Source organism: Vipera ursinii (genome assembly GCF_947247035.1).
Source record: "Vipera ursinii genome assembly, chromosome: 2".
NCBI lineage: Eukaryota > Metazoa > Chordata > Lepidosauria > Squamata > Viperidae > Vipera > Vipera ursinii.
Window position 1 is genome coordinate 222653075 of NC_139513.1, and position 25741 is coordinate 222678815.

Sequence of the window (25741 nt, forward strand, 5' to 3'; positions counted from 1 at the left end):
TCATGTGATCACCTTTTGAGACCTTTTGACAAGCAAAGTCAATGGGAATCCAGATTCAATTAACAATCATGTTACCAATTTAATAACTACAGTGATTCACTTAACAACTGTGGCAAGAAAGGTCGTAAAATGGGACAAAACTCACTTAATATCTGCCTTGCTTGGCAACAGAAATTTTGGGCTCAATTGTGGTTGTAAGTCGAGGATTACCTGTACATCATCTATGAATTAATAATAATAGGGAGAAATAATTTATAAATTATATTACAATAGTATGTTTGTTTTAAGTCAACATAAGATAAACTTTACTGTGGTCTTATACTGACAAGATGCTTTAAACAACCTAATGCTTTATCATTACAATAGATTAAGTTGAGGAACCTGGGTACATTTCTTGTAATTCTGAGTCCAGGATAATATGGAAATATTGCAGCTCACCATAAAACTTTGTCTCCATCCTAGTATTTGTTTACAGAATTGTAGCATATCTACAAGAGCCTTGGTGGAGCAGTGGGCTAATGCCTCCTTCAGTAACACCAGCTGCCTGCAATTAGTGCAGGTTCGCATCCCACCAGGCTCAAGGTTGACTCAGCCTTCCATCCTTCCGAGATAGGTAAAATGAGGACCCAGACTGTTGGGGGCAATAAGCTGACTTTGTAATAATGCCGCTTGGGGGGGGAGGGCGAAAGCCCTAATAATAAGCAGGCATATACATAGAATGAAGGCTATTGCTAAGCACATTGATTTGTGCTTTAGATTGTAAACCGCCCTGAGTCTTCGGAGAAGGGCGAGATATAAATGGGATTAAAATTAAAAAAAATTAAATTAAATTATTTTGCCCCTCCTCAAATTGAACATTTTAATGAATCCTGGGTAAATAGAAAGCTACAAAGTTAAACATATCTTTTTGCAAATTTGAATGCACACTTAATAGTTGTTTATAGTTTATTAAGAAAACACGGAATATATGTAACAGATGTTTAGACATCCTTCCAATCACTACTTTGTAAATACCTCCTTGGACAGAAATAAAAGTTGCAAACATTTTATATAGCCAGATAAGAGTCTTACTTTTTCTTTTTTGGAATTTTTCTTACTCTTCTTTGTAGAACTCTTCTAGATCAAAAATATTCTTACTTTTCCTTGCATACTCTGCATGTCTGAGACATTTTCAATTATATTCAAGCCTGGGGACTATGAAAGCTATTCCAAAACCGTTATCTTTCTTTACTCTAATGTACTTCATGGTTGATTTGGTTTCAGACTGTTGCCTCTATCTACCTCTTTTCAGTTCAATTTCTTCACTGACTTTCAGATATTAGTTTCTAGGATATATTCATACTTAGTTGAATCCTTTCATATGTATAGTATTTCTTTTCCTACTAGCCCCTGCGGCAAGATAGGTGGCAAATACATTTAACAAATAATAGTAATGATAATAATATAGTTTCCACACAACTCCAAAGCACATTGGAACCAATCTGTCAGGTCCCCAAATCCTTATTGTCTTCCTTGCATATTTACTCTTGTGCTTTTGTTTTGGGAACTGCCATTCTGTTGTGGGGAGGGGGGATATTTGCTTTCGCTTGAGATAACTTTTGCTTTCTACTTTTCTTCTCCCGCCTCTCCCAACTTGAGAAAGGAATGTCTCTCAGGATGTCATAACAATGGATACTTGGGAAAAGATATGGGTTAGAAATGTAAAATTTACACAGGCTCAAAATTTAAGAGAGAATTTTTATAAAATGTTTTATAGATGGCATTTAGATCCAAAAAAATTAGCAAGTATGTATCCGAACTGTCAGCCTAAATGTTGGAGGTGTGGTTGTGATGATGCAACGTATTATCATATATGGTGGACTTGTAAAAAAGTCAAAGCTTTTTAGATTAAAATTTGGTGGAACATGCAGAAGATATTTAAGAAAAGGATAAGGTTTTCTCCACAGTTATTTCTGTTGGGTATTATTACAGATTGTACTGTTATAGATACTAAATTGATGTTGAATTTAATTACGGCAGCAAGACTTTTAGTAGCGCAATATTGGAAGAAGGAGGAACTGCCTACTATAGAAGAGTGGACTTTGAAAGTTTCAAACCTGGCGGAAATGGCAAAGATTTCAGCATATCTGAAAGAACAATCGCAACAGAGATATATTGTGGAATGGAGAAGATGGATCGAATATATTCAGAATAAATATGGGACTAAAAAGTTTCATTTAGCATATGAATAAGTATTAGTTTTATATGATGTATCATTAGGTATTCATTATTAGTTAGTTATTTAGTTATGTTTAAGGGGAGTTAAAGTGTGATATAATTTAATGTGTTTTTTTAGTTAGCATATTCTAGCTTTAGTTTGTAAGTTAATACCCTGTATTCAGCTCTGGGAAGTCGGGGGTGGGGGAGGGGGGGGAGGGTAAGTTGGGGGGAGGGGGAGGGAGGGAGTTTATGTTTTTAAAATGTATTCTAAAACTTTTCAATAAAAAAAGAGAAAGGAATGTCTCCCCCTTATCAGGGAGACGGTTACAGAGAAACAAAACTGGAGAAGACCTTGAGATGTGCGCTAACTGTGCCAGTTACCTGCACACTGTTGCCACCAGTGGATTGGCTGGATTTCAAATGGACATTACGACTTTGGTGGGAGGAGGAATATTGCTGGTTTAACTATACCGTTTAAGCGGGATTTTTCCCAGATCTCACCTTGACTTCCCAACTGTCACTAACCCCTAATAAAAGTTTCCTTTTGAGACAATGCCTGATTCAAGAGTTCTGCTTTCTTGGGTGGTTAGCTGAGGTGGGTCCTTACACAATCCCATGCCTAACACTGGGCAAAGTGTTTTTCCCCCCAAATGCTTCACCAATCTTTCTCCAAACCAACTGCATCTTGTCTGGCTTGTGACCATTCAATCTTAGTCTAAAACATTTTGAAACAAAATTTATCAGGCTTCTCAAGATTTTCTTTTTATACTTTAGACAATGTGATTGGAAAAGAAGTTTCCTTCAGACAACTCCTCCACACAGATTATTGTTATATCATGTTGTGGACATAAGGGATGTATAATAATATACTATAGAAATGAGAGGTTAAAGGGCCACAATATTTGTATACCACAGCAATTATTTTCTGATTAAATGTAGGGTTGACACATCAGTTACTTTTTTTGGCCTTTTTAACCACTTTATATAAATAAGGCACTGAATCAACTAGATTAATATCCTACCATATTCACTGTTTTCTTATTTGAATCTTTAAACAACTATATATAGGATATATATTCTATCTGAAAAAAAGTCACATTTAACTTTGCATCATGTACACAGCTTGTGTTACTTGAGGGCTCACTGAAATATACAATTTAAATAGGACCACCTAAATCTTTGTATGCAACTGCAATGTGGAGATAATTGATAATATTGGACAATAGGATTTGTGTAGCATAAATGCAAGCTATTCTTAATGAGGTGTCAATTGCTTATAAAAATTGCAAACCTTTTATGAAAAATCCTTAATATACAACATATCTTAATTAATTCATCACAGATTTTCGAGAGGATATTTTTAAAATTATTTGCAGTTATCTGGAAATCATCCATAAATAAATCAACCATAAATAAAGCAGTTTAGTACTTTTGGCAAGCAATAAAGACCATTCTAAAACAATTCTGCTTCCTACTCTCCAATTGCATATTTGATGCCAAAATAGACATCTGTATGCATTATATAGTAACAAAAAGAAAAACTATTAATATATGTAAAAAGGAAATGATAATGTGACAGCCCTTTTCAGCATGTCTTGAAAAGTTGCTTCCTATTGTGGTCTTTTCAATGTCAAGAAAGAAATATGTTGAAATATATTCTACCTATCCACTTAAAATTTTGTCCAGATTAAATTAGAATAGGAAACTTGTTTGGAAGAACAGAACAGAAACCAATATGAAACAGATTTTTACAACTGTAACTTTGTATGAAACACATCTGACATAAGTTTAGCATTACATGATGGAAGTATTATTAATTCCTATCTGATGAGTTCAAAATAAAGAATTTCTACTTAATAATGTAACAAAATCTCTCTCTACCACAAAAACACATACAAACACACAGATGTAGTGATTTCCCAAATGTACTATGATTTCTATTATGACAACATAAGACATGTATATTATAGCTATCCAGATTAATAATTCAATTATGTTTTCAGATGTTTTCCATATTATTATTTATTGGCTGCAAGATTTTGTGGTCATTTATTAAGTAATTAGAAATTATAAATAGAAAAAAATAAAAACTAATATGGACTGTAAAAATATAAGAATTAAAAAGAAAAATATATGAAAAGGAAAAAAGAAAAAAAGAAATAACTTCACCCTTCAACATAACAAGTATAAACAATTATGGTGACATCACCATCTCATGAAATATAAGTACTCTCTTCACCCCATATCTCATCTGTTAACTAAAAATAAAATCCAAAAAACTTGTTCCTTCTCATAGAAGTCCAGGATGGGTTGCCAAATATAACTATTTATTTTAACCATGATAAAAAACCCAACCTCGTATTTCTTTCCTAAACTTTTAACTGTCTTGATTTTTAACATCTTCAAATGAAGTCACAGAGGTTGAATTCTTTTCAGCTTTTTTGTCCCTTCTTAAAGAATCTTCCAAAACTTTAACAGAGCTGATTTGTATATACAGTAAGAAAAAGTTATGCAAACTGCTTTTCTGATTTAATACTTGTATATCTCCTTTAAACAATGAAATATAAACTGATTTTGTTTGTATATTCAATACATCTTCCATATCTTCTCATTACTTGTCACACTTAAAACTATATTCAAATTAACTTCAAACTTATTCAATATAGCTTGTTCTTCTTCTATAACTTCATTGACTGACTAGCTATCAATCATATCAAATAATTCCAAAGACCATTATTCAAAAATATCCATCAAAAATTCCATTGATGGTGTATTTTGCTCCTTTTTTAATCTTTAATTAAACTCTTTATTATCTCCTACCTCCCTCTGGTGTCCAACCTTCAAAAGTCCTATATCATGTTTTCTTTCAAAGAAACCCAAATAATCACCATTTGCCTAGAAGGATGCTTGTAATTTATTTAATATTGTAATTCCTCCATATGAGGCCTTAACTCATTGCTACTTTCTGAAATCAATATTCTAAGACCCCTTTTGCTATTTAATCCAAAAAGTGATTATTTTTTCAAAAGTTTAAAATAATATTTAAACATACTTCTCAAAAGAGAAGGCAACTCATCCAGTGAATACCATATAAGTCTCTATTCTGGTCTTAATATTTCAAAGGTAATAAAATACATCCAAAGTGATTAAAAATGACGCTTGGTTGAGCTTTATGTCCTTAAAAAGAGCTACGTTCATGCCTGGAAACAAAGATGGCTCTTTCCTGACTCCCATCAGCTCAACACCGACTGCAGAACAATTTCTGTGGTCTACTCATAAGGAGCAACTATGAGGACTGCATGTGGGATATCACAGGATCTCCTCTTTCTCAGGGAGATCTTGGCAGCTTATAAAGTTCAAAAATAGCGTACCAAAAGAATAACTGTGAAAACTGGAACTTATTTAAAGTTTTAATTGTCCATTTCCGAGCATATAAAAGAATGATTTGTTAAAAATGTATATACAGCTTGCAAGCCCACTTGTCTAACAAAAGCTTGGAGTATTATACAGTAGGTACCCGATGCCTATTGATGCTGATGTTTTGCTGATCTTTTTCTTATTCTAATCCTGACTGTATTGTAATGTCTACTTGGGTTGGAAAATTAACTTAATTTATTCATTTGCACTTAATGAGTCAACTACATCATGAGGCCGGATGAGACCCTCATCTCAGGCAATACATCAGGAGAATAAACGGGAGCGGGGTTTGCCATTAAAAAGATTACCCCATTGTTTTGCTATTGTAGAAAGTTAATCCAAATAAAGCAGCAGGAAGGCATCTGGCACTGCTCTTCAGAATGGCTGTCCATGAGAATACAGAGGAAAGTGTTGAAATGAGCCAAACAAGTTCCTTTCCTGCTGTGACAAATGCTAGAGCAACATGCAGTCTCTGGGGCTATCTCAGCCTCAAAACTACTTCACAAGTCAGCACATGGAACCGAAGACGTGTAGACAATACTGAAACACTGCAATTCAACTATTAATGGGGATCAAACTTCAAGCTGCCACATCTATTATAGTCTTGGGCCAGCACTAGGAAAAATAAACAAAAAGAAATATATCCAATAAATTCTTACATTCAGTGATCAATTCAACATTAAATAATAATAGCCCCAACATCAAGCCTCATTGGTAACTGATTCAGATCTCAAATGCATTAATGTGCACAACATAATTTGAAGAACTGAAAATACATCTCTTAAAAATATGAGTTGTATCATTTCCAGCTGGTGTGCTCCATAGTCAGGCTAGAATGCAGTTGAAGCTTCCCAGTATGGCAAGGCATGGTTCAAAACAGAGCTTTATTACAATATCAGAACAACATTCTAAAGCATTCAATTGCTTCTGACAATTAAGGCCAATTCCCAAGTTTATATTCTTTTGGTTGTCAATCTGGGTGTCTTTCTTTCTGCATTTTCTAAGCATAACAATAAACTCATTTAATGTTGCCCATGGTGAGTTCTAAGTGATAATTTGATGTTTACATTCTCTGCGTTCCGTCTTTCGGATCTAGTAACATATCCCCAACACCAACAAGCCAAAACCCTTAAAAGCCTGCAAGTTATACATCTACCGTGGTTATTTACCTGTACTTTGATCTGTGAACACACACACATGGACTATGCTCCTGCACTAAGCTCTATTCAGAATTTTCTATACATTAAAGGCTTTTTGTAAAAACCCTGAAGGAAACTTTTCATTTCCTTCACCCAGTTTTGAAGGAACAATGACTTTATCTCGACCAAGAGAATAGGAGGATTGCTTCTGTAAAAACTCTGATGATTGTTTGAAGAATTGTAATTACAAATAAGTAACCATTTCTTCATTGTAATCTAATTCACACATGTAAGTGAATAACAAGCTTTTATCTGGAAGGAGATATAATTGTCATGAGAGAATGGACTTTCAAAGGTTACAGCTCTTGGGCATAGAAATCTGGTCTATAATACTAGATGACAGTTATTTATTATTTTGTTATAAACCAGGTCACTTAGGTAAGATGGGTGGTGTAGAAATTTAATAAATAAATAAATTTCAGTTGCTTGGAAATCCTTATAGAAGCCAAAATAGACTGCCATATTCCAACCTAAAGGGCCATGGCTTTATCCATAACCATAAAGCAATAGAAACCAGTCTGGATAAAGGTATTTTCCCTAGTGATTGGAAAATTAGTTGGGTCAGCTCTGAAGGTAGAGATACTAACACCAAATAAGATAGAATATGCATAGTTGTACAGTATGCTTGGTATGTCCTACCAAACAAGGTTGTAAGCTTTAGAAGGTGCTGAACAGACCTCTGTGAAAATGTTAAAAGTGTGCCAATGAATCACTGTGATTAAAAAAACCTAATTACTTAGTAATTGTATCCTCCAGCCTACATTTAGTCAATTTTTCTGTAGACCATGATTTTACACACACACACACACACACACACACACACACACACACACACACTCACTTAATAGTAAAAAGAAATCTGAGAATACAGTAGATGCCAGTTCCAGGTAATGCTCTCTTCATCCCAACTGAACTGTGAAGAGTATCAGTGTTTGTATCATCAAAAAACAGAAATTGCAAAAGAAGCCCATCTGCTAATTTTAGAGGGTGAATGTTCATGCAAATAAAGCTTTTAATCATAGGTTAAAATATATAAGTTAAACAAATGTAAAGCTAAAATATATTATCAAGAGATTTAAGTATACTACAAGAAATAATTATATAGTTTATAACGCTTATTCACAAGCCTGTAAAACTGAAAACTGTTAACTCTCAGTTATCTCAATTAGTCACTCATTCAAAATCAATTCATCTTGTCTATTTGCACAAGATAAAACCACACACAATTACTGCATTTTGTCTCGAATGAAGGCAAATATGACCGATCCAGACTGGATACTGCATTTTGTCCTTGGGCTTGTGCTTGTAGAAATAAAAGGACAAGTTTGCATTATATTTGATTTTTTTTGTCTGAAAAGGCTTTAAGTGAAAAAGATATAAAGCTATTAGTTAAATATCCTCTATCTCCTATCTCTCCTCTAACAACTTAGTGCATATTTTCTTACACAACCACAAAGAAAACATCTATTTACAGCTGAACATGACAGTGTCATGGTTCCAATAGATGAAACCAGTAAAAGAACTTCAAGGCAAGAATTCTTCCTTAAAGAACATTTTATTAGGAAACAAAGTATCGGCACTTACATAGTTGAACCCAAAACTGAGATTCCCTCCCCCCCAGATACAAAGTAACAAGTTGCAATTCCCACCCCACAAACGCTGTCATAAATCACATTCCCCAATTAACGCAAGACACAGACTTTTCTCACCAGCCCCTCAGCCCGCCAAAACCTTATCAGACTATGTCCTTGAGTTCCCATACTTCTACATTGTTATGGCCAGCTAAACCCTCAAGCATTTACCCCATCCCTCCTTCTAAATCTGAACTCTAAAAGAATAGGAAAGGCACGCTAGAAGCAAAAGTAAAAAATGGCTGCTGATTCTCAGTTGCCAGAGCGACGACATCCATTGTCACGGCATTGACAGATTGTCACATCTTTGAAGAGTGGGGTCAACAATGAAGCAGAGCACTAAGCCCTGGTCAGGGAAATTTCTGCGAATAAAGAGACAACAACTATGTGCACTTTGGAAGGCAGCTCCTCACAAGGAAATCCCAGGGCATGAATAAAAGGAAATGGAAAGAAATGACTACAAGTAATCAAAAATAATCTACAGCAAAAAAAAACTTGCTAAATTTTAGACTATGAACATTTAAAATGGATAAAGGGTTTAGCTGAGTTGGGACTCTCCTTATTTTAAAGCATTTTCAAATTGTTTAAAAAAATCAAATAAATAGCACATGTCTCTGTGGGAAAGAGGTTTGTTTGAATTTTCAAAGAGAAATGATTAATGGATTCTTCCACACTAAAAGACAAGGAATTGTAGAATATGTTGAATGGGATTAAAAGTTAAGGATGCAGAGAAAGGATGAAAAGGGGGGGGAGTGTCATTTATTTCACCCAGAGTCAGACACGACTGAATGGATAACATCATCATTTCATCTGCCTGCCTGCCTGCCTACCTACCTATCTCTTTATATATCTATCAAATTTATTTGCTGCCCATCTCGTGGTTCTGAACAGCTTTTCATTGTTGCTCTACCAGCTGGCTATTATCAGGAAAGCAGAAAAAGATTACTAACACAGCAAATACCAGGAAAAAATATTTGTAGTTGTAAAAGGTAACTCAGTGATGTTTTATAAAAGATGTAGAGGAATTGTGGAAGATTATTATAAAATCAGTGAAAACTTCAGTAATTGAATTTGTTAAGAAAGACCTGGCTGAATGGATTTGCAAATGTGGAAGAGAAAATGAATTTAAAGTTTTGAAGTATCTGCAATATAAATGATTGGAGAAATTAAGTCAATGGAAAAAATGGAGATCCCAGATTATAAAATGAAAATAACAAATCAGAGCAATTATTGAAGACCTGGAAATGGCATTTACTGGAACCAAGAGAGGAAGAAATATATTTAAGTCTGAGAGTAAATTTGGAAAACCTAATCAATCAGGGGGCTGTTGAACCACTAACAGAAATTATGCAAGGAGAAGATTTCAAGAGATATACCTATGCACTCTGCCTGGAAGATTTTTTTTATTTAGTTAATTATTTGTATCCCCCTTTATTATTTTTACAAACAGTACAAAGTGGTGAACCTATCCAACAAAATTTCCTCCTATTTTCACAACAAACCTTTGATGTGGGTTGTGCTTAGAGAGAGTGACAGGCCCAAAATGACAAGAGACCAAACTATACAAAAATACTTCAGTACTCAATTAATTCTGTTCAAAGCAGCAAATTAGATACTGTCTATAAGGAAAGAATATAAAGTAGATTTGTTTGACCAGCAGTGAAATAATATATATTGTCATAACAGGTCAAAAATCCTTTATGGAACTTTCATTACAAAATTTAAAATGACCAGGGTTTTTTGGGCTTTTGTTAATTAAAAAGATTGAATATGGAGTGAGGGGAAATATGTATGAAATTTTAAAGGGGGAGGAGGAAAAATATGTTTGTTTCTAACTGCTGTAAAGAAGATAGGAAGTCACTTCTTTTTCCTAATTTTTTTTTCTTTTCTCTTTTCTGCACTTATTTCTTTTTTTCCACTATTTTATATTTTTTCATGTTTCCAGATTTTTCCTGTATTTTTTCAACTTATTATAGTATAAATTTCCTTCTACAAAAAATAAAGAGGGACTTTGAAGTTCTTTCCGATCTTATCCCTCCAAATCAACAGGAAACATGGTCCACTCCAAGATAGTTATAAATCTTCTTAAGCTCAGCTGAGAAAGAAAATAGCTCTGACTGGCCAAGATTAAATTAAATAGGTATGAGCAAGGTAAAAGTCCAGTGCTTTAATTTGAAGGATGTATCGGGGCATGCTTTCATCTCTACAATTTAACATCTACTTGAGTCCCATTTGTTTAGTGTCATGTATCATCCATATACTGATCATACTAGTTATATATCTTGTCCTTCAGCTGGCACATGAAGTTGTGAAGGCTTGGATAGGGAGGAATACGTTCAAACTCAATCCTTACATGATTCAGTAGCTATGATGATCAAATCTCCTCATGCTGAGGATTTTCCATCTCTGGTCCTGAATAGAGTTGCACTTCCATGTTCAGGTACAATCAGAGGGCATCGCGGACAGACAGTTCCAACTTGAAGACTAGTTGGAAGCTTGTCCCAGGGTGGCATTCCCCTTGTGTGTCAGTTGTGCTCTTCCTGGACTGTGTGATTTTTCTTATTGTCATTCATGCCTTGCTTTGGTCTACTGCAATGTATTCCACATGTGGCTGTCCTTGAGAACCATTTGAAAACCAACTGGTCCGCAAGTGGTGGGTAGACCATGTCATGCCCAAGTAACATCCATGTTCTGTGAACTGCGCCAGTTATCAGTTAGCTTCTGGGTTCAATTTATGATATTGGTTGCCACTGTTAAGGTATACATGGTATGGAACCTAGTTAATATAGGGACTATATTTTTTACTGTCTTTTTTTTTCAACAATGTGCTCCCTCAATGAGGGCAATGATTTGATTCATACATGTCAGGAAACTCAGCATTATTTCCATTAAAACAGCAAAAGAGCGAGAAAATGGATGGTATCTGACTGCAATCTCAAAGCACTTATCAAATAATATGTTCTTACCCTGCTGTAATTGATATATGGAGGAAAAATGCTAAATTGGAGGTTTAGTACTTTAGCAGTTTCCTGAATATGAAGATGGTATATAACTCAAGTGAATAAATAACATTTAGTATAAGATATTATTCTAAATAATAATAATCAAGGCTGCTAAAAATGTTTGTATATATGTTGCATTATTCAAAATTTATAAATTCAAGGCATGGGACAATATAATACCATGCTAACATCATCTGTTTTTGTCACAGTTCTATACCCTAAGGAAATAACTAGGGCAAGAGATAACTTAATTTTCACAGATCATTTCTCTAATTATCCTTTGCACTTGTTCTGCAACCTTTTTTAGGCTTGTGAAGTACTGGAAGTTTCAATTCAAAAATACCACCAAGCAATTTACTTCTTACATCCACAATACATCTGACAACCAGGGAGAGCAATTTAGGCTAATATTTGTTGCTCTGTGGATGCACTATGCAGTTTTTATCCTAGCAGGATACTGGTGATCTTCAGCTCTGATACCACCTAATACAATTGATGGTGTTTAAGTTAAAAAGGCTCCTTTCTTAGTTCAGACTGAACACATTCCAAAAACATGGAATCCCTATCTGAATTTAGAGAATCACCCAGCAATTTGGACAAAATTGTAACAGATCTCATCTTTAAATACAGATCTGCCATAATCATACCCCATATCTCACTTAACAGCAGCCGATTCCTTTCCCTCCATTTGAGTTCCAGTAACAAAAGTGAGGCTGATTTCTGAAATGAAGGAATAACTAGTTGGCCAGCTTTCATTCTGGCTCCATCCAAACCCCACCCCCCACCCCCAAGCCTGTTTGCCTTACTAGCCCAAAGTCCCGGTTTTCAGAAGGAAAGGAAAAGAAAGGAAAAGGAAACAAAGAAATTCTGTTGATGCAATCCAAATCTGAATTTGCCTTTTTTGCAGCTACATCATATTACTGACACACTTTCATAAATATTATTACTAATCTTGGAATCTCTTACTGAATACATTTGATTCTCGTCTCAGTTAAATTTTATATTGTGCTATTTATAAATCCATTTTTCTAAATCTATTAAAACTATTTTGAGTTTTCTGTCTTTAAGTTATTAGCTATCCATTTTACATGATCTATTACTAATTTGATGAACATTTCATCCACTTCTTCATTTAGGTAATCAATAAAACAGTACATGACTCAGGACCGAGTCTTAGTTAATATTTCATTCCAGTTTGAATAAGAACCATCAATAAGGACCATTCAAAGTAGTTTTTAAGTTAGTTGCTTATGCCATTCAGCACACATTGTTAGCTTGCTCATCCATATGTTGTTTTATTTATTGTATTGTATTTATATATTATTTTAATCATTACAGATACAGGGTAATGGACAATTTCAAACTCACATTAAAGCAAATGATAATACTTAGAGAGTTGCCCACGTAAAGTCCTTTTGAAAGTAAAATGGTTTCCATAGCTTTCTGGAATAAGACAGGATAAGAGCCAAGTACATCAAGTATTTTGTCAAATGCTTTGCTGAAAGCAGAACATATTGTATCTGTATCATTCCACACAATTTATTAAATCAAATCCTTGTTTTTAAAAATTAGATAACTTTAATCTGGCAAGGCCATGATGACCTCTGATATTTGTTTTCAAATGGATTTACTCTATAATTTTCCAAATATTGAAGTTAAACTGTCTTATCTTTAGTTTCCTAATCCTTTTCTCTTTTTTTGAAGATGTGGACTTTTGCCTTTCTACTGTCACCTGGCATTTTATCTCTTCTCTGAGATTTCTCAGAAATAATACACAGTCGTGCTTAAATGTTTGTGAGTTGTGACTTGAACGTTCAATATTTCTGCATAAATATGCAGAATTCCCCACACGTCTTAAAACTAGAAAAAAAGAATTCAATTAAACAAATCAGTCGAAAATATTACACTTGTCAATTTATTATTGAGGAAAATAATCCAAAGCTTCCTTCTCTTTTTGTGTAACCGTTTATTTTATTATCCATCATTTTTGTTGGGATTTTTGCAATTATGCTGTCAGAAACTCTTTGTGGGAACCTCCATCCTAAGCTTGTGCAATGAATCTTAATTATGAAAGTTATAAACGTATTTCCAAAGTCCAACTGATTTAAATCTATTGTCAGGTTTTCCCCAATATTCCTGTGCTACTATTTCTTATCTATATCTTCCATGCTGTTAGTATTAAGTCTAGGATAAGTACTAAGTACTCCTATTGTGCCTTCTATCCCGTGAAAGAAAATGATGATAGTAAGTGATGTCAGGAGCTACCCATAATGCGTTGTTCTTGCATAATTTGTCTCCCAACAAATGGTCAAGTAATTAAAATCACCCTTCCTTTTATTTATTTCCTCCAACTATTTTAACCATTTTCTCCACAATTACCAACTTCATTTATTTGAATTTCTGAGCAGATGTGTACTTCTATTTCTTTAGTACAAGCTGTATTTGCTGTATAATTATTTCCTGTACTCCAACAATTAGTGTAGAGCAGGGGTGTCAAACTCAATTTCATTGAGGGCCGCATCAGCATTGCGGTTGCCCTCAAGGGGCCGGGTAGGTATGGCCAGGGTGGGCGTGGCCTACTGGGTGGGCGTGGCTAGAGTGCGTATGGCCTACTGGGTGGGCGTGGCCAGCTCTACATCGTTCGCATCAAGGGTGCCTATGAGGGCCTGGGCAGGAGTGGGACAGATCTGAGGGTCTCTGGCAGAAGGAGGGTCTCTGGGCCAGGGCCAAGGCAGTGGGGGCCGTTCCCTCACTGTTTCCAGGATGGCTTCGCGGGCCGCATGAAACCACTTCGTGGGCCGGATCCAGCCCCCAGGCCTTGTGTTTGACATGTCTGGTGTAGAGAGAATGAAAGACGTGAACTTTATAAACCAAAGTTCTTCTGATCTTATTATGTACTTTCATAGGCCTCATTGCAGCAACAGTTTTTTCCCCCACAGTGCATACATCTTTACTAATGGTCTCTAATTCAGATTTTTTAACTTCCACAGGATTCAGCTTGATTCCTGACCATGATTTGGTCAAATAAAGATTTATAAATCTTTGTGAAGTAGAACCCCTCTTGTACCAGCAGTCTGTTATCCAGATAATGTGGACCATGCTTCTAGAAACCTAATCTATCGGTACAATTCATTTCTAATTTTTCTTTCTCTTTCTCTCTTTCTCTATTCCTTTCCTGTAGTTTCCTATGGAGTGGAAGGATGAATAACCACAATTGAGTTAATATCTTTTCAGTTTTTCAGAATTCAAAGCTCTAACTTTCCTTTTCAGTGCCTTTTGTCTTCATATACTGTATATTGGCAGGAAGAGATTATTGTCAGTGTATTTAATAAGTCTTTAGTTAAATAGTCACATCCTTGATTCTGGCAGACAATAAACCACCGTGTGTTAAGATGTCAGATCCTTTCCAACCTAAAAACTGTCTTGAAATTTGATTCAAATTTTATATTTTTATCTTTTATCTTAGGCTTTTTAATTCTACCAAAACAAACAAATATATTTTAAATCAGGTGTGTCCAACCTGTGGCCAAAGGCCACATGCCCTGGATAGCTAGTAATGCAGCCCCACAAGATTGTAAACATTTAACATTATTGTGTGATTTATATATACTAACTACATTATATATTTTATCTGTGGTCCAAGACAATTCCTCTTCACACAGGGCGGACCACACAAACCAAAAGGTTGAGCGCCCATGCTTTAAATCATCCTATTACTCCTTTGCAGAGTCCCAAATTCAATATTGATCTGTATGCAAAAGAATCAAGCTACATTGAATCTGCATGCACATACATACATACGCATTGCTGGTTTGTGATTAAGTTGGTACATGATGTTTCTTGTTATGTGCATCTTTTACAATTAATTCTTTCCCTTTTTCCCTATTGATTGTTTGCCTTATGTATAGCAACTAAGCAGGTTAACAAACTACACATATTGAAAATTTATTGTTTATTGTGGCTTTACACAGATCCACCAATTTGCTTTCCTGGAAGTATACCATGTTTTTCAGAGGTCATTCTTGTTGACCACTGCCTGTTATCCTAAAATAGGCCTTGTCACTACAGTAGCTTTACAGAAAAAGTTCTATAAATAAGCTGACTGTTCTTTTTAGTAAGGTTTCTCAATCTTCTTTTTTTTTAAAAAAAGATAGAAAACTTCATTCTGAGAGTTTAAGCTGTATATTCTACAAGGAAGGTACAGAGAGAATTCTTTTGAATCCCCTGACTTTCAGCTGCCAGAAATATCTAATTGTTAAATTCACATTTTCTACTTTGTTCCCCTTGATACCTGATCACATTCTTGTTTTCCATAGTCCTAACTCCTTCCTAAATCCAGAATTGATTTTTCTTCCATGCTACTTCTAGCCCAAATCCTAAAATTTAATATACAAGGAGCAACAATACTTTATCTTTTTAAAAGAGTTTGGGAAGAGAAGCCACATAAAGTTTACAAACTTTTTTCTCAGTGATAGCAATTTTACAAGTCAGACAAAAATGTCGCCTAGGCTCTAAAAAGGAAAAATACCATTCTGTATACTGAGTAAAATAAATAATTTTAAATCATTTTCAATAAAATATTATGGAAACATAATTCTAATCTCTAAAAATAACTGGAGGACTTCTTTCTCTGACAAATAGCACAATCCTATACTGAGAAAGATAATAGTGTTCAGCAGAGTTTAAGAACTACAGATTCTGACTTCTTCTAGTACGTCTTAATTTGTATTTATTCATTGAGTTACAATGGCTAAAATGTTAAATAATTATTTATAGGCCACTTCAAGTTGCAGGCATTGCTAAGGGGCAAACATTCTAGTACTATAAACAATTTTATTAAAACAATAAAGTTATAACCAAATTTGCTTTTCTAAATCTCAGCAAATTTTTAGATTTGCATGTCTGGAGTCACTCTTGCATAATAGTCCAAACAAGCATGCCCAAATGAAATTATTCTACCTTATTAGAATAATTATTACATTAACAAAATCTTGCAATTTTAAAAATTCATTTCTCTCCCTGTCCCCCATTGACATTCCCGCATAACCCATAGGGTTCGCCTGGTGCGCCAGTTGCGGCCCTATCTGGACCGAGATGCCCTACGCACAGTCACTCATGCGCTCGTGACCTCCCGGTTAGACTACTGCAATGCTCTCTACATGGGGCTGCCCTTGAGGACCACTCGGAGGCATCAGCTGGTGCAGAATGCGGCCGCGCGAGTTGTGATGGGAGTTTCCCGATACTCCCATGTAACACCTCTCCTCTGCAAGCTGCATTGGCTTCCGGTTGCCCTCCGGGTGAGATTCAAGGTGCTGGTGATGACCTATAAAGCCCTAAATGGCATGGGTCCAGGTTATCTTAGGGAGCACCTGCTGCCAGCATCAATCTCCCATCGTCCTGTGCGCTCCCACAGGTGGGGCCTCCTTAGGGTGCCGCCGGTCAGTGAGTGCCGGCGGATGATCCCCAGGGGGAGGGCATTCACTGTGGGCACGCCTGCCCTGTGGAACGACCTGCCTGTGGAACTCCGGACCTCCCCCGACCTTCGTTCGTTTCGCCGGGACCTAAAAACCTGGTTGTTTGATTTATCTGGCCTGGACTGAGGGGTTTTAAAGTTTTAAATTTTAAATTTAAATTTTAAATTTGGGCTATTGTTATTTAATCCTATTTTAATTTTAACTTTATCTTAACCTTTGTACTGTTTTAACTCTTTTTAACTTTGCCCTGTAAACCGCCCTGAGTCCTTCGGGAATACGGCAGTATAGAAATCTAATTAATAAATAATAAATAAATTACTCACATATACACACACCTGATTGTCATCCCATTGATTGAAACACCTGACTGTAATTTCTCCTTCAAGGAAACTGAAAACTGAGAGGGGGTTATGGTAGACAAAATCTACACTGCAGGATTGCAGGAACAGGATTTATGAATGAAATAATTTAAATACTAGAATATTCAATGTAATTAGTTTTCTTTTTATAATGGCAAAAGTAAAAATGAACTCAGAAATAGTTATAATTTGAATACTAAATTTGAAATAAACACATACTAAAATGTCATTGCCAGTTATGCTTTCATATAGCCCCTGAACATAAATCAGTTCTATCATTTTTACTGTGCAGACAGAATTGACCTTAATCAAATGTATATTTCTCCTTAAACTTCAAAACTGCAGCTAAAAACGATTGATAATCAGCCTTGTTCAGCAATACTAAATTACATTATTTCCCTTTCCTTTTCAGAGAGAGAGGGAAGGAAAGAACCTAATTTAAAATACTGCAAACAAGTGTTCAAATCACAATCCTCCCCCAAAAAACCTTGCAATTAAAATACTGGCAGTAATTTATAAATTAACAGTTCATCAAATTAAGACTACACTCTGAAACTTGTAACCATTTTTGCCCGGCACAAACAAACTACATACCTCTGTGCCGCATCACTTACAAATCAAGAGGGCCTTGAATCTTCAGAAGCTAAAGATTCAAATACCGTAAGAAGAGTTCTGTGATGGGGACATGGCTTTGGATCTGAATTATTTCATTTGCGCTGCACTTACTGTATGCAAAAAAATATGGTTGCAAATTGTTTAATTGAAATGGGTTCTCACTGAAAGGGAGCAAACTGTCTCAGTTCACACACTTCTTACTGAAGGGGGCAAACTGTGCAAGTTTATGTACATGCCAATCTTTAACTTGTGGGAGCTATGGGTAAGAAAGTATGAAGCTATGATTTCTCTTGTTGGTAACTTTAGAATGAAAAATACACCAGCCTTTAAAATCTATATAAGAGACACTGCCACAGGATTGTTCTTCCAAGTTCTTAGCCGTCTACCTGTATTATGGCTTCAGTTGTCAGCAACACCTTTCGCCAACCAAATTTCTTGATAGTCAAAAACTAAGGAAATTAAAATGTAGTTTTCTGTTCTCTCATCTAGAAGTTTTTGTTTCCAACATGTCCGAGAATAGTAAAAAGAAAAATATATATTATATTAAAAATTATATTGAAAAATTCTTCAGCCGCATCTAGGATCCAATATTATTTTCTTTCTATTCTCTTTTCATGAAAGAAAACTGCAAATTGAAATAGTATCTTGGAATTCAAGCTACATATTCTTATGTAACTTGGATTTCAAGATACTATTTCAATTTGACTAAGTAGGTGCTCTTGCTTAATCATTTTTGTATCTCTGTGCAAGAGTAATTGATAGTCTTTTTCAGAAATATCTTCATTTAAGGCTGTTGAATAAATTTCCAACCAGAGTTTTCCCATTATATAATTTACATAAATACAATCAACTTTTTGTCAAATACATTTAGTGCCAAACCTGATTACGTATGGAATTTTTTGGGGAGAGGGCTGGGGGGAAGAGGCTAGATTTTTTTTGGTCTCCTACTAGTAATTCTATTACTATCAACCTAAAATACATTCCAGAGTACTACATTTTATCAATGGAATGGCAGGAATGAGAATCCATTTTATTCATTTCTCACTGCTTCTTTTTCTCATCAAAACCTATTCTGATTGTTAAACTGGAGTGGCAGGAAGAGAGTCAGTCCCCTTCACATAACAATTAATCTATACTTTCAGCCTTCTGTATTTTTCATTAAACAAAATACAATTTTATAGTATATACTTTGACTTTCTTTTAATTGGTATACACTCTTCCATAGCCAGCATATGGACAAGATAGGAAAGTATAGGTGGTGCCTCGCTCAATAGTAGTAACTGTGAGAGGGATCTCGGAGTCCTAGTGGACAATCACTTAAATATGAGCCAGGAGTGTGCTGCAGCTGCCAAAAAAGCCAACACAGTGCTAGGCTGCATTAACAGAGGGATAGAATCAAGATCTCGTGAAGTATTAATACCACTTTACAATGCCTTGGTGAGGCCACACTTGGAATACTGCATCCAGCTTTGGTCACCATGATGTAAAAAAGATTTGAGACTCTAGAAATAGTACAGAGAAGAGCAACAAAGATGATCAGGGAACTGGAGGCTAAAACATATAAAGAAAGGTTGCTGGAATTGGGTATGTCTAATTTAAAAAAGAGAAGGGCGAGGGGGGACATGATAGCAGTGTTCCAATATCTCAGGGGTTGCCACAAAGAAGAGGAAGTCAAGTTATTCTCCAAAGAACCTGAAGGCAGGACAAGAAATAATGGATGGAAATTAATCAAGGATTGAAGCAACCTAGAACTAAGGAGAAATTTCCTGACAGCTAGAACAATTAATCAGTGGAACAATCTGCCTTCAGAAGTTGTGAATGCTGAAACACTGGAAGTTTTTAAGAAGAGATTGGACAATCATTTCTCTGAAATGGTATAGGGCCGTGGTGGCGAACCTGTGGCATGCGCGCCATTGCCCCAGTCTTAGGCCTTCAGCTGGGTTTTATAAAACCTTTTCGCTTTAGGCCTCCGCCGCCGTGTGCAAAAACAAAAAAAGGTTCAATCAATCAATTTCAACTTCTTGCAGGGAAAAAAAAGATCTCGCAAAGTTGGAATTGGTTGATTCAATTTTTTAGTCCCACCCAGTCTGCCGTTACCACCGCAGCCATGCCCACCCAATGGGCCACGCCCACCCAACTGGCCTCACCCACATAATGGGCCACGCCCACTCAGCACCCAATGATACATAAGTGGGTTTTGGGTTGCATTTTGGGCACTTGGTCTCTAAAAGGTTCGCCATCACTGGTATAGGGTTTCCTGCCAGAGTAGGAGGTTGGAATAGAAGACCTCCAAGGTCCCTTCCAACTCTATTATTGTTGTTATTTTGTTGTTGTTGTTATAAATACATACACATACATACTATGTTTCCCCCAAAATAAGACCCAGTCTTATTTTTTTTGCCTCCAAAAGAGGCACCAGGTCTTATTTGCGGGGCTGGGGGTCTTTTCCACTCACTTTGCAATGGCAGCACCAACAGCTCAGCCCAGCCAGCCCACTTCTTCTGCGGCCAAAAGAGCACCTTCATTCTGAAGCTGAGAATGAAGCTTGAGCCTGCCCTTTATCAGAGGCCTTTCCAGAAGGCTTGTGCAGGTAAGAACCGAGCTACAGATTGAAGCTGCAGAATGAAGCTGCTCCTTTGACCGCAAAAGAAGAGGGCCGGTTAGGCAAGTGTCGATCCATGGGAGGCCTGGGTGCAATGGTAAGCTCCACCCCCATCCTAGCTTGATTTTTAGGCATGCGCCTTACCCCAAAACTAGGGCTTATTTCAGGGGTAGGGCTTATATGAGGTCCACCCCCCAAAATCAAGCCAGGGCTTATTTTCAGAGTAGGTCTTACTTTGGGGAAAACATGGTACATACATATATACATACATTTTAAAATCACAGTTTTTGCAAGAGATAGGGGGGAAAGGTTAATTGAGAATAAGAAAGATTTATAAAAATACACAGTATAAGCAAGTGAATCAATGGAAGCCAATTTTCAATGATGTCAGTATGCCACAAAAATGATTTTAAAATCATCTTGACTTCTGTCATCAAACACTACTATCTCAGAGGAATTCACAGCAGCACTTTAACAGATGATCCTGCAGATGAATCTCTAATTCATATAAGAATTTGATGAAACTTATTTTTCAAACAAATAAGTAGTAATGTTTTTTATTTATAGCATCATCATTGAAGCTAATCACTGTGACTTGCTGAACTTAATACGCTTCGCCGTTAGAAAATAACTTCATAAAGTTTCACTGTTCTATTAAGTAGTAGTAATAATGTTCACCTGAATCGTCATTTCATTGCCATCAGGTTTATATGTGATACTACCTGCTTATTTTATGCCATATCCTTATATTTTAACTGTGTCCAATAATAAACAAGTTGACTGCCTACAAATATATGAGGTTACACTGCCCTCTGCTGATGAATAAGCAAAAAGTAATAGTTTGCTTCAAATACTTCTGTCTAAATATTTCATTTCATCGGGAAAAATCAAGATATATATTGCTCTAATGTAACTTCACAAACAGCAAGCATCAGTTCAGTTTTACAAGGGATTATGACAAATGCAAAACTACAAAAAAGATTTGAAAATAACATGCAATTTTGGACTTCCCTATTAGTTAAAATATATACAATCAAACTTAATTCTAAACTAAGTTATATCTCTCTGCAGAAACCACTTTCAAACAACAAAGCAGTGTTTTCTTTTATAGCATGAATTTTTCTCCACTTCTATGAAAATAACAAAGGTGGTGTGAAAATATATTTCTTCAAAGGTAGGCTTGAAAAAATGCTAGGAAATTAAGACAAAAGATTTTGTTACTATACATTCGTTTAATTTCCAGATCTAAGTCATTTTTTAAGAATCTCCAGCCCCTCTTCATTTGCACAACAAAATTGCACTAATGTTTAAATAAAACGCAACCCTATTGATTTATATAATTTATATCTCAGTCACTTGGAATTTTGTGTTACGAGTGAAAATTTGATTCACATTTATAATGCATCAATCACATATCATGGCCTAAAGTTACTATATTTTTCTAAAATTTAAAAAATCTGATTGACTGAGATATGTTTTCCTCACATCTCATACTGCTGTTTAAAAGAAGCTATCTCTGATATCTAAAACCACATTTCTTTAAATTTGTTCTCTCTCATTGCTGAGTCCAGCATAGAAATGATTGAGTAGAATTTTTATTTTAAGGAAACTGACACTAGTAATATTATTCACTTTTTCAGCTACTCCTTCTTCCATGTCTATCCCTGGAGACATATTTGCTTCAACTTACACCAACTGTATACCGATTCATTATTTCACCAAGAGACACAGAATAGTTTGCCAAAATACTTTCATTGTACATTTCCTTATTGAAAAGTTAGGTGAAGCTGAAATGTATGCCTATATATATCAGATATAGAATGTAATTCTGAAGAAATATTCTCAGAGAGAAAAAAGGCCCAATAGTTAACTGCTGGACCAAAGATTTTAATTGCTAAGGAACAAAATTGTAATACTTTCCAGAAATAGTTTGTGCCTAAAGAAAAAAAGCTGCACAGTAAGTACAGTTGCATAATGGCCATGAATATAAATGAAGAGTGACAATTATATTTTATATTAATTCATATTCTACAACTATTAAGGCATACTGGACATTGATTTCTTCAGATAATCAAGAAAAACATTACCTGGTATAGAGTGATATAAGTAAAAAAGTTTAAATGCATTTTCAGTATTTATTTCAAGTTATATTCTGATTATACGTATTCCAAGATGTCTTATTTCCGCAAATACTTTTTTATATTTAGATTTTATCACAATAAAAATAACATCAAAATGTTCTCTTTTATGAGCACTGTTCTAGCCAAATAAAACGATCAAAATTACCATTGATAAAATCCCATAAAAAAATTAATAAGTAACTCTTTTGAAAACATTACAATTTACCTCTAAATGAATATACAGAAAACTAATAATAAAATGCTATACAGTTATATATAGATCTACCTGCTCAAGTGAAGAAAAAATTATAACTTCCAATTTTAAACCTCACAGCATCACATTAGTCCTCTTCATGACTCAACAGTTTTTCGTTATTACTTTTCTGGTATTACCACTATTCAGATCTATGTATTTGGTTTCTATTTATAATATAAAATATCCTCTAAAAATCAAATGTAACTTAAAATTGCCCAAAATTTGAATTTGGAATGAATAAAACTGCAATATAAATATGGCTGCAATACTTCAGGATATGAACGTCTTTACAAAATATTGCTAAGGATTTTTACTTAATCCATAGAAGAGATTTTTGCTAATACCACACAGACTCAAAGGTATACTCAAGATGCAAACTTGATAATTTACAAAGACACATTATTCACTCAGACTATCCTGGTACCATATTATCTGACCTGGGTACAGTTTGCTGGCTTCATCCCATTTATTGCCTCAGCCAAGTGCTGACTAAGCACTTCCACTCTTACATGAAAATGATGAAAAACAGGGAATGTCAGATGTAGCCCAGGAATGATGCAAAACAATCCAGATTTTAAGTTCAGTTTTTTACTGCTTACATCTATGGTCCCCAACCTTTCCAGCTTTCCGGACCGGCTGCAGTGGCAGGGGGAAGAGGGGATGGTTCCTCACATGCATGCCACTAAGTAGAGCTGTGCGCACTCACACGATCACCCATTGCTTGGGCAGACTGGTTCTGAATGGTGGTTAAGGACCCCTGGCTTATATCATATAGGCAGAATCTACCCTAAGATAAAAGTCATAGCCTGAGATTCTAGGAAGTGGCTATCCTCTTCCCATGATCCAGCTCTGGACTGTGCTATCTCTTGTTACCCACCACCCTCCTCCTTGGAATGTGTTCCCCCCTTCCTGGGAAACTGCTGCATTAATGAGAGCCTTGGTGGAGCAGTGGGCTAATGCCTCCTTAAGTAACACCAGCTGCCTGAAATTAGTGCAGGTTCGAGTCCCACCAGGCTCAAGGTTGACTCAGCCTTCCATCCTTCCCAGGTAGGTAAAATGAGGACCCAGATTGTTGGGGGCAATTAAGCTGACTTTGTAATAATGCCGCTTGGGGTGTGTGTGAAAGCCCTAATAAGCAGGCATATACATAGAATGAAGGCAACTGCTAAGCTTGTAAGCCACCCTGAGTCTTCGGAGAAGGGCGGGATATAAATGGAATTAAAATAAAATAATGTAATCTGTCATAGGGACAAAGAAAGCTGTGTATTATCAACAATGCACTAAACATAAGATTGACTTTAGTTAGCAGTTTTACTTAGATATTAACAGCTGACAAATATAATAGAATCTTGCAGAAGCCTTCAGACTAAAAACTCAGCACTGAGCCTTCAGTCTAACTGAGCATAATCCTTTTAGAAGAGAATCTGATGTGATTGGGCTTCTATTTGAAACACATTGCAGTAGTCATTAATTTGGCTTGCCAACTAATTAAAAAGAAAAAAAGACTGTTCACATTCCAAGAAAAGATTTTATTAAACTAAGGATAAAGCAAAAAGGATAAAGCTCCAGTGCAAGGCCAGAACTATTAGACCCCATACCTATAAGCCTCTCCAAAATTGAGGAAATGAATATTTTTATTTGCTCCATATTATTGATAGATCACTATTTGCTTATATATCTTGGTATTTTGAATCCACTTTGAAAAACATTGTGACTAATAAATAAAACAAAAGTTTGTATTTGCATCTCTGGTGAAAGAAATATGGACATTGATCATAATCATGCAGCTACTTCTTTGCATTTCATTTATTTTGATTCTGCCTAAAAAAGTCTGGTTTTATTTTGTGAATAAATGCTATATTTTAAGTAATGTGATTTTTCTTCTACACATACATTTTCAGAAGAGCTCTGGAAGTTAAACAAAATAATTAGATAATAAATAAAGATTAAAAGGTCCTTTCTTCCATACTAGTAACAATATGAATTAAATAAACAGATTTAATGAAAGCGTTCACGTTTGATTCTTTCAAATCTCATGACTCAAAATATTTGAAACAGGTTTCCACATAATGCACCACTGAAATGTATTCCTGTATTGTTTTAAAATGAATAGTGATCTCTATCATATTAGATAGATGGATGGATGGATGGATGGATGGATGGATGGATGGATGGATGGATGGTTAGATAGATAGATAGATAGATAGATAGATAGATAGATAGATAGATAGATAGATAGATAGATAGATAGATAGATAGATGATAGATAGATAGATAGATAGACAGACAAACAGACAGAGACAGACAGACAGACAGATAATTAATTGTGCTCTGTGAAGAAATAAATCTACAATTTTTGTATCATACATCACTAATAGTTTTATTTCAGTGATAATTCTGTATAGCTTTAGTATCATTACCAAGGCTTACAGAATATGATTTCAAAGAAATTTCTTAGCATTACTTTAATTTTTTGAATTTTCAAACCCTCACTCTTTTTACTCTTCTGTACTTATGAGTTGTTTAATTTTTATGATTTTTAATTGCAGCTTTTGCTAAGGCTGTCTAGAAATAAGAAGGCACTGCGAATTCATCATTCATGATGAACAAAATATATGCAGGTACTTTGAAAATGAAATTAACATTCTAATGGTTCTCAATATTGAACTAAAGATGCTGAATAATACCGAAGGCTAATTTGAATTTAACAGCAAGAGGTTTAACCAGATTTTCTAAATCTATGGATATATATTCTTGCAATTAAGGTTCTTTCATTACTGTTATTCAAAGAAGCTTTGATATTTTTTAAAAAAAGTTTTACTATGTATTAAATATATTTTTACAAGAATAAAGCAGAAACAAAATCA

At 35.2% G+C, this 25741-nt stretch overlaps 1 protein-coding gene across 5 annotated transcripts in view; it reads right to left on the reverse strand.

Moving 5' to 3' along the window:
• KDM4C (lysine demethylase 4C) overlaps positions 1–25741 on the reverse strand; it is a 205499-nt gene that overhangs the window by 105825 nt on the left and 73933 nt on the right. The window contains exon 10 of one of the 5 annotated variants that reach the window (XM_083352537.1): positions 5794–6231. The exons of 1 other annotated variant lie outside the window; for it this stretch is intronic. In XM_083352537.1, coding sequence (XP_083208663.1) covers positions 6196–6231 — 36 coding nt within the window. In that variant the 3' untranslated portion in view covers positions 5794–6195. Of the gene's footprint in view, positions 1–5793; positions 6232–8436; positions 8809–17953; positions 18007–25741 lie in introns of those variants that run through there. 3 more of the 5 variants (XM_083352536.1, XM_083352538.1, XM_083352539.1) reach the window with 3 other exon arrangements.